At 44.5% G+C, this 10,287-nt stretch overlaps 1 protein-coding gene across 1 annotated transcript in view; it reads right to left on the bottom strand.

Moving 5' to 3' along the window:
- Positions 1–5,035: 5,035 nt before the first annotated feature.
- oprl1 (opiate receptor-like 1) overlaps positions 5,036–10,287 on the bottom strand; it is a gene marked incomplete at its 3' end in the record, with an annotated part of 49,585 nt that continues 44,333 nt past the window's right edge. Inside the window, exon 5 of the mRNA XM_080762813.1 lies at positions 5,036–5,664. Within this exon, the coding sequence (XP_080618939.1) occupies positions 5,036–5,664 (629 nt within the window). The remainder of the gene's footprint in view (positions 5,665–10,287) is intronic.

The raw sequence follows: 10,287 nt of genomic DNA, 5'->3' as shown, positions 1-10,287 counted from the left end.
TTTATTATGCCATTATGTGCTGCTGTTACCACCTGCAACACTAGCAACAATATGCAACTATAGGCCAAAATAAATTGCAAAAGTAATCGTTCAAGGTTTTTTTATGATCTTTAGGTTCATCCAAATGACATATTAACCTACAAGAGATAAAGAATATTCGAATAAACATGACATATCAACCTACAAGCTCAGATCTACAAGACAGGTGTGCTCCTCAGAGTGCAGCCGCCAGGCCAGGTTGCCTACCCTGGGCCAGCAAATTTGTCATAGCCAATTGGAACGGAATATGACTCCAGAGATAATCTGTACTGGTGTGTTAGCTTTGGACAAAATGTGTAATGGTGGATAAAAGGTTTGTTTTGAAGAGAAAAATCGAATGGCAAAAATGGGTGGGGCCTATGGGGAGTCATGCCATGCGTACACTGTCACATCAATAACTCCAGTGATGCTGAAGAGTATCTGCTCACAGTCAAGCAAACAAGCAAACAAACAAACTAAGAAATGGACACGGGCGAAAACAATCTGTCCTTCAGCCTTCTGACCTTTGGCTGTCAGGCTTGGTGTGACTGCTCCTGTTCTCAGAGGATTTATGAGAACTATTTAGACGAGTATAAAACGAACAGCGAAGATACAACTTCAACAGGGGTGATCCTGCTGGATAGCTAGCGTCAATAACAGCAACTAACAGCAAACTCCTGTAATAGTTTAAAAGGATTCTTACACTCTCACAGGCAAATTTAACACAATACTTTGCTGTGAGGTTATTTAAGGCAATTTAACAAGTACAAAATTATATAAATATATATGTATACTATACAGTCAACAGCATATGAATCAAATCAGTTGGTATAGCATACTATACAATGATATAACAACTGAAATGAACACAATATAATTCCATACATTTTACAGCACATATAGTGTCAATAGTACTGTTGATGAACGACAAAGAAGAACGGCGAGAAAAAAGAAAAGCAGACTCTGGATAAGCCGTTGAAGATGGATGGATGGAAAAATTAAGGACACTATCAATCATTACAAACCACTAAAGTATATATTACATAGTTAAAGGGAAACCCACCCTGAAACAGAATTTGTGTTACTCCTGTGATGTTTAACAGTCTGAGGAATTTACATAAATCCCTGACCTCAAAGGGCTGAAACCTTAATGTTTGTCTTATGATTCATTCGATGTTTCATGTTCTATGAGATGGTAAATGCCCAAGACAAGGCACTTTGAGGAATTGTTTGGGCAAACAGTTTCCAACTCCAGATGGTGGCACTATATTTGAAAGGCCATATCTCCTATACCTTAAATGCAATTGGTATGAAAAGTAGTATGCATATTCCATTATATTATGCACTACAAATTTGCCAATTAGCCCAAGAAGCTTCAATTGTTTTCTTTTTCAAACAACTGTCACTGTCATGGTGACACCATAGCAGTTACCTACAGTACGTGACCTCTGTTTAAGGGTGGATTTCCCCTTTCAGACACAGACAAGAGAGATAAAGAGAGCCCCTTTGTCCCTAGGAGTGGGGTCAAATCATTGTGAAATTTGTGACCCCTTTCTCCTATAATTCGCCACTAAATAAATAAAACACTGTGGAGCTGAGCTGTGTGCGTACTTCTTTGTCTTTGACACTGTATCAACCTATTGTCCAGCACCAGCGAGGGACTGGATGTGCGCAACCCACTTGTTTTAAACTAGTACCCCCAAACCCCCCCACCAGAAACCCAATCAAGTCCCAATCAACTGTAGAATGTCCCTTATCCAAACCCAAATGTGGATAAAATTATGACATACTGTAACTACAACTAGATTGTCATTTTCATATATGCCCTTTGCTGAGTGCAGGTATACCAGGCATCGTAGACTTTTTATATGGGTGGTCATAGTGGGAATCAAAACCTTACTTCTGGCATGTTAAATTCCATGCATGCACTATTCCTTGCGTCACACAGGGAATCGAACCCTTAAAGCTAGTAGTTCCTTGAGTTATCAAGTCACAAATATTTGTTAGGTAGGCTATACATATTGTCCCATATCATATAATTAAACTTATATTGACTACACATGATGAAAATGACATAATCCATGTTTCAAATATTTGAAATAAACTGTTGAAGACCTCTTTTTATAACCGTTGTTTAATTAATTTGTTTAAATTAACTCTTGCATGTAAACCCTGTCTACTGCGTCAATTACACTGACTTGAATCTTTTTAAAATTCACTATATCATATTTTTTAATCTTTGAAAGTGTGTGTGTGTGTGTGTGTGTGTGTGTGTGTGTGTGTGCACATGTGCATGTGTATGCGTGGGTGCATGCGTGCGTGCGTGTTTGTGTGTGTGTGTGTGTGTGCGTGTGTTGGTGCGTGCGTGTGTTTTTCTCTAACCCAGTGCAAACAACTATAACCTCCAGAGTCATCCGCCTCACTGTTAAACATTCTTCACAGTTTTTAATATACAGCAGGGCAGGTAATTGAAACAAAACGAAAAAAGAATAAGAAGCAAAAAAGCAGGTAAAGAAATACATACCAAAAACCTACCCTTCGCATCTTTGATAAACACAGCATGAATTACTGTTCTAGTTGCGCGTTGGTGTCATGGTCCGAATATAACAGATCTGCTGTTTTTTGGCACACAAGACCTAGTAGAGACAAGTATAAACTAAGCAATACTGTACAGGTGTTACTGCTGTACCAACAGGTGAAATTAAACTATAGTTTGAGAAGCATTGGCTTACAGGTTTTCTGAACAAACATCCTTCTTCTCACTGAGGTTTTCTTCTTAACCCATTTAGCCTGACCTCGAAATTAAAAAAAAAATCTTCTAAATCCTCCAGTTTTCTGAAATAAATATTTTCACGATTTTTCAAAAATAGCAGACCTACAAGCTCGTAGTGCGCTAAATTATAACATAATGTTTAAAACACCAAAATGGGTTAACCAGAATCTCCTGCCCCATCCTTGAACAGTGCTACTATAATCATTCTCTTGCCTCCACCCTCACAATAAATGTTTCAATTAGATTAGAGATTAAGCAAACCTATTTCTCTTGACCTCTCCCCTGGGGAAAGGGGTTCTTACTTTCGCAAGTTTACAATTAATGAGAGATCTCAGCATCTTGTCATGAAAACATATTACCGCTACAACTCTTCTCATTTGTGGAGCCAGGGTCCAGACAGAAACAAAAGGATATAGTGACCAATGCTGGTCCCCAAGCCATAGTTCAAGAAACACTATAATTGTACGAGGTAGTTGCCATTAAGCTACTGTTTGCTTCTGTGATCCTATAGTCTCACTAGATCTGACACCCTGCCCTCTCCTGGCGAGTGTTTGTCATGATATGACAAACAGACAAAACCCCTTTTCATCCCAAACAATGGGACGTGTCCTCCAAAACCCCTTTTCATCCCAAACAATGGGACGTATCCGCTCTGTCTCGCGTTCTGCGCACCTTGAGCCTGATTTATACACCGCCCACATAATGGTGTTGCTCATCAAAACAACAGATTTACATGAATGAAACAATGCGTTGTTCATGTAAATGCGTCAAACGTTAGATTGGAAATCTTATATTTTCATAGAGCGACACCATTATGCAATATTGGGCGTTACACATTAAACATATCTTGTTCGTGGTCTACTGCATGTTGTCTGCATACTTAGCAGTAGGCTACCATTATTTAAACAATCCAGTTCCAGGTGGGCTCGATTCTGACTCCTGAATCCAAACAACCCAAGGACTCTGGGGGAACCATGGCTATTTAAGGTGTTTTAGTACAGCCCCAGCTGTCAGAGGAGGTCTACGGAGTGAGGGGCTGGCTGCGAGCCCTCACTGTTTGGATTTGGGAGGTGACATAGTATACCCTACCAATGAGTGTATACACTTCCATCGTGGGTGGGAAATGATAAAGCTCAACCGGATACATAATATAGCTAAGGGAAATGGTCACGGATGTTGTGGTTGATTGGGTTGAAGGCTGTCCATGTAGATGGAGGGTCAAGATTCTTCCTCCTTAGACCACCCCCCCCAAAAAACAAATAAAACAAAACAAAAAAGTTTTGAGAGGTGTGGGATCCATGCTGCTTAAGTCCAGGTTCTTATCTTTGCCACTCTCTCCACATTGTATAATTCCAATACTGTTGATATTGCCAGTGTCCCCCACCAGCAAGGACAAAATAATGCTTGTGGGTGTATGTGTACTTTACTCCTTAAACTGTTTGTCTGTCAAGATCCTTGAATCACAACGTTTGGTTCATCACACAAGCGCCCGAGCCCTCAGGACTGAGATATAGTGCCTCGAGAGTTTGTAGCTGGAAGTAATGGGATCAGTCCCCACAACACCCAATGGGTCCATTCAGAAGCATTAAAATGTCAACCCTGCAGCTCTCTCTCTCTCTCTCTCTCTCTCTCTCTCTCTCGCTGTTAGGCGTTTTATGATAGGAGTGTCATTCATATGCCTAAGATGGAACCCGGGCATGTCCCCCTCCATTTGTGAGCCTTTGAGGAGGAGCCTGTGCCATTCCCATCACTCATCAGTCCTGTAGGATATTGTTTCCTTTTCAACCCATGGAAATATACCCCTCAAACCACATCCGCATACTAGAGACATCCACCTCTCCATTCTCTTCAAGGGTCTACGTCGGAGTTGTGAGGGCATGTTCAACTGTATTCAGTTTATCACAGAGTCTGTGTATAAGCTTCAACGCCCTTCCTTTCCCACAGCCCCAAAGTCCCCTTGTTTTACTAGATCCTTTTCCCCTCTTCCTGGGTCCTCCTCCCGGCCTTCTCCTTCTCTCCCGTCCCCTCATCGTCGTCCCCCCCGCCCCAGGCCAGCCGCGGGGTCCTGCCCGGCGGGCGGAGGGGTTCGCGGTGCTAGAGCGAGGTGATCTGTGTGAGCTCCGTGTTGGAGTTCCCCGTGCCGACGCCGCCCCCCAGGCTGTCCCCTCTTCTCGCCCGGCAGCGGTCATACTCGTCGTCGTCCGCCCCCGACAGTCCGCCTACCAGGGGCAGCTCCACGCCTAGTCATGCGGGGTTGGGCGTCCCTCCTCCTCCGCCGCCCCCTCCACCCCCTCCTCCGCTCCTGTCCCCGCGGCTCCCCCCGTAGTCGCTGGCCCCGTCCGCCCCGCCGCCGCCCATGACGGCCTTGCAGCCGTAGGCGGCCGCCACCTCGCGGGCGATGCTCCGCATGCGGCCGGACTGCTTCCCGCCGTCCGGACGGAACGGCGGCATCGGGTGGCAGAACTCCCGGAAGCAGCGCTTGAAGTTCTCGTCCAGGAAGGCGTAGAGGACCGGGTTGAGGCTGCTGTTGACGTAGCCCAGGGCGATGCAGAAGTGCATGAGCACCACGGTGAACAGGCTGCCCAGGTTGAAGCCCAGCGCCTGGGCCAGCGCCATGATCTGCACGGGTGTCCAGCACACCACGAAGGCCGCCACCACCACCAGCACCATGCGCGTGATGCGGCGGAGGTTGCGGTCCTTCTCCTTGGAGCCGGAGAGGATGCGCACGTTGCGGAGGCGCTTCACCATCAGGCTGTAGCAGATGCTGATGATGGCGACGGGGATGAGGAAGGAGAACATGAACACGCACGTGCCAAACACGGCGTCCCAGTAGCTGCGGGGGTGCGGCAGGGCCACGATGCACTCGGGCACACCTACACAGGAAGACATGGTGAGATACAATGAGCAAGTTTACAAGTGTTAAGCATCACTAGGTATGTACTGTATGTGTACTGTAAGTATATATGGAGAAAGACGTTGATGTATAGAATAGATAGTATGAAGGGAAACTATAAGTGGAGCTATGGCAGCCCTTTACTTTAACTAATATGTCTGGTAGTGTCTCAAGGTCTGGAGGTAGGAGAGGACAAGTTAATGGAGTGGAGTTCTGTGCATAAGCTTAAGACATTACGTGTAATCTAACCCATGCAGATTTACAACCGTGTGTGTGTGTGTGTGTGTGTGTGTGCGTGCGACTGTGTGTGTGTGTGTGTGTGTGTGTGTGTGTGTGTGTGTGTGTGTGTGTGTGTGTGTGTACGTGCGTGCGTGTGATACACCTCTTTAAATAAACCAATAATAGAAGAGAAAAGAGAGAGAATGGAGGACAGAAAAGGGCAGTTCTCCACAATAGTTTATAATCTGGTCCAAACATGGTGATTTCATGCCTAGATAAGAGAGGAATCTCACAGTGTGACACTGTCCAGTCTTTGTGTGCAGGAGAGGAGATGGCCATACAGAGACACATACAAGTGTTAGTTTATCTCTGAGAGTATTATAGAGCATATTAAATGAACACAAAGTGTGACCGCACGCTACAAAATGTACACATGCTAGCATGAATGAATTGTCTATAGGTCATGTAATGTGACAGAGTATATAGGACAGTATGACAGAGTATAGGACAGGCATGTACAAGCACGTCACTAGGACCCGAGTTTGAATTCTGGTCATGCGTCCATGTCTCCCTTCTAGGTGCCTTATTCCCGTCTCTCTTTAGTCTTTACTGTCGAATCTAAAAAATAAATAAATAAAGAATTAACTAGATAAAGTGTTCCTCAGAGCACATGATTCCTGTAACACCACATCTTGTTTAGAGCCTTTGCTCCCAGTGGGAACTACCCATTACCCTGTCAGGCAAGTGCCTGGTCCAACCTCCCAAGAGAGAACACACAACATGCCTGAGATACAGTAAGCGCCAGTGGAGTACAGTACAAATACTGTGTTAGTTTTCATACTAGGACATTAATAAGAAATGTATCTTAAATGTACTCCACTACATTGAGATTTAGACAGACATGATCGATTCTTCGGCTACATTGGTAAGGAATTGGAAATGTAATAACTGATAATGCCAATAATGCCAATAATGCTGCTGCTCTGACTAATCACTGTCTGTCTAATCACTAATCAGCACAATATATATATATATAGAAATATATATTTCTAATGTGATTAATCCGTTCTCAAATCTTCTATTAACGGCTAGGTGTGCTGTCATGCTCATTTCAGCACAGCTGGATAGCCTATTTCAACCAATTGCTTGGTCAGAATAACTACCTGGAGTGATATAAATAATAAATATTTAATTCCACTTTTGGCTTTTTTCTCCTTTTTTGGGCGACTCCTCTGTGTACCACCAGGGGGGGGGGGGGGTACTGCAACATGGGGGGTGGTACCACTGGTTCCTTGTACCAGTGGTACCACCAGAGTGGGTGGTACTGCAACATAGCAGAGACAGAATAACAAAAAGATGAAGACCAAAACGATAATACCAAACTCCGCCCCTGGCATTTGTATTATTAGAGATGTAAAGGAAAATGCCACAGCGTAGCAAAAACAGTAAAGGACATATACATAGAAATAAAGTAAAATCCGCACACACACACACACACACACACACACACACACACACACACACACACACACACACACACACACACACACACACACACACACACACACACACACACACACACACACACACACACACACACACACACACACACACACACACACACACAGCATATTACTGTAAGTGTGTTGAACGGTGAATATCAGCTTCAGCTGCAGGGAGTTCTCTCTACCTGTCTTTTATGTCTTTCTTGTATCTTAGCTCTCTCTCTTCTTTTCTCTTGCCACCATTTCCCCTTCCCTCCATATCTCTGACCTCTTTCATCACTTCCTTTTCTTGTACATGTCATCTTTCCCACATGGAGGAAAATCTGTCAATAAGATTGAAATCTTGTTCAATTTCTAATTTCCGCCGTCTTTTCTTTCCCCATGGTGATTGCCACTACCCCCCCCCCCCCTTCTCTCTCTCTCTTAGCTGGACTGGTCCCTGAACACAGATGCCTGCTGAGGAGGCTTGGGTCCTTGTGTGCAATAAAATGCAGCATATGTTTCACCAAGTGTCCGCATTCATGCTGCGGTCTGCTAGGCAGGCAGCGAGACTGACAAGCATGCTAAGCGGTTCGCTAAGCTGGTGAAGAGGGCTTGGCTCAGTGCTTGGCAGGAGGCTGGACACACTGGGGACTGCTGTGGAGAGGTGTACATGGAAGGCGCATGGCCATAATGGACGACGTTAGTCATGCCCTGGCTTCACAACATCCTGGCAGGCCAGAGCAGCAGCCGTAGCACACTGCTTCTACATCAACACTAAAGTTATTGATGTAATCTTTCACTTATAACGTTTCAAACCGTTCCACACGAATGTATTTTTTTCTTCACAAAACATAATGTTTTTGTCCAAGAGTCTGCCGCCTGACACTGACGCAGGCACTGGAAATGTCCCGGAATTGTTTTTATTTTACATACTTACATTTTCTATACTCACTTTTAACCCATTTTGGGCGGTAACCCCTTTTGGTGTTTTAAACATTATGTTATAATTTAGCTATTGAAAAATAGCAGATCTACAAGATCATAGCGCACCACCGAGTGGCGCGCTACGAGCTTGTTGGTCTGCTATTTTTGAAAAATCCTGAAAATATTTATTTCAGAAAACTGGAGGATTTAGAAGATTTTTTTTTTAATTTCGAGGTCAGGCCTGCCAATTACTGTATATCATTCCCCACACAAATTCTGTGTGTTCTCATCTTATCCCACTGACTCACCTGTCAGTGAGGAGCCCCCACTGCGAGGACATAAAGCCTTTGTCCTCCTTTGTCCTCCTCCTGACAGGTGCCGCCCCATGCGGCCCCTTCCCTCTCCCCGAATACAGGCCAATTCTGTTCGCATGCTGCGCTCGACAAAGCCAGAACCGAACCGACAACCTCTGTGGTGGGCAGGCACTTTACCACTGCGCCACCCGAGTGCAACACACACCATTTCTGAATACGTTATAGCTTCTTTACAAAAATCCCTGCAGCATAACAGTTCTATATACTGAGCTAGTATCAGATGTGCTGCCAAAAATCCAAAATAAAATTGATTTTACACAGTGTGACCTTCTGAATTTGTCATGTTGCCAAGGTGAGCCATGGGGTTACGTTTGAATTGATGACTATGAACATTTAGATTTTCACAACTCCAGATCCAGACGGCATACAAAGACAAGTGAACCCCCATATGGTTCATCCCATGGCTAGGGGGGACGCAGCGTAGGGATCTCCAATGCTCTCGATCTTCTGCCTAGCAGGGTTTGGAAGCTGCAGCCTGCAGTCCATTCCTTGATGTTGTCCATCCAGGGTGACAGGGTGACAGTAGAGGGAAAGCGAAGAAGAGGTCACCGTGACCTCTTTTTCGCTTTCCCTCTACTGTCCCCCGTGTAGGACAGTCTTTGACAGGAACATACTGTAGTATATATACCAGTAAGACGCGCAAACGCGGGAAGCGAACGCAGCTCGTACATATTTAAGTTAAGTTATTTTTAAGTTAAGTTTTTAACTTAGCCATAACCAGTCCCCAAAGCAGCTATACTCCATACAAATATGGAGTGTGTTGCATCAATCACAAACAAATCACTCAGCTCCATATATGGGCACAAAAGTGGGACACACAGACAGACACACAGACAGACAGACAGACAGACATGATCTGCTAGGTCTCATAGTAAGTGCTCATTGCGTTCGCAATAACCATACCAGGCTGTTGACTGTTTAGAGTAGAGCAGGGATGTTGAACTCATTTTGGGGTGGGGGCTGCATTGGACGAAATGTGACTTCATGAGGGCCAGAGCAGTGCAACCATGCAGTCACGGACTGCAAGCATGCTCACGCATGTTTAAGTACACACTACACAGCTGTCACTTGGCTTTGTTTTTCTTGCTGTTGTGCATGCTATAGGTACACTACATCACACAATTTATAGTAGCTATTTATATTTCTTTAAAAACTCATAACTTTTGACAGGAAGATTAAATCATCTCGGGCCGTATGTTTGACATGCCTGGAGTAGAGGCTCATGCAGCATGGGTGGTAACTAGCTCTTAATGTAATCATTTGTCCGTTTATTTTTCAGAAAATGCCCACCCAGGGCAAGGAAGGACACGGCACAGGGCAGCTTTCTTAAGTAGACTGGTTTATTCCTCTCAGTTCAGGGAATAATTCACAATAATATTACTTTACACAGGAATAGCAGATAGTTCTCCACTGTCCGGACAGAGGTTCTCTTCTGAGTGTTTGTGCAGATGACTGATTTATCCTGTTGTGCCTTGATCAAGTCCATGCACAACAGGTGCGCAGCCACACCCAGCTCTGAGTCCAGTTCTAGTTTGACTCAGGTGTGACTGCTTAAATCAGTCATCCTCCATCTCACATTATAAATTTTTCTGGTTTGAG

Source organism: Protomyctophum bolini (assembly GCF_963924005.1).
Source record: "Protomyctophum bolini genome assembly, chromosome: 5".
Lineage (NCBI taxonomy): Eukaryota > Metazoa > Chordata > Actinopteri > Myctophiformes > Myctophidae > Protomyctophum > Protomyctophum bolini.
This window is presented reverse-complemented; position numbering and strand designations above follow the sequence as displayed.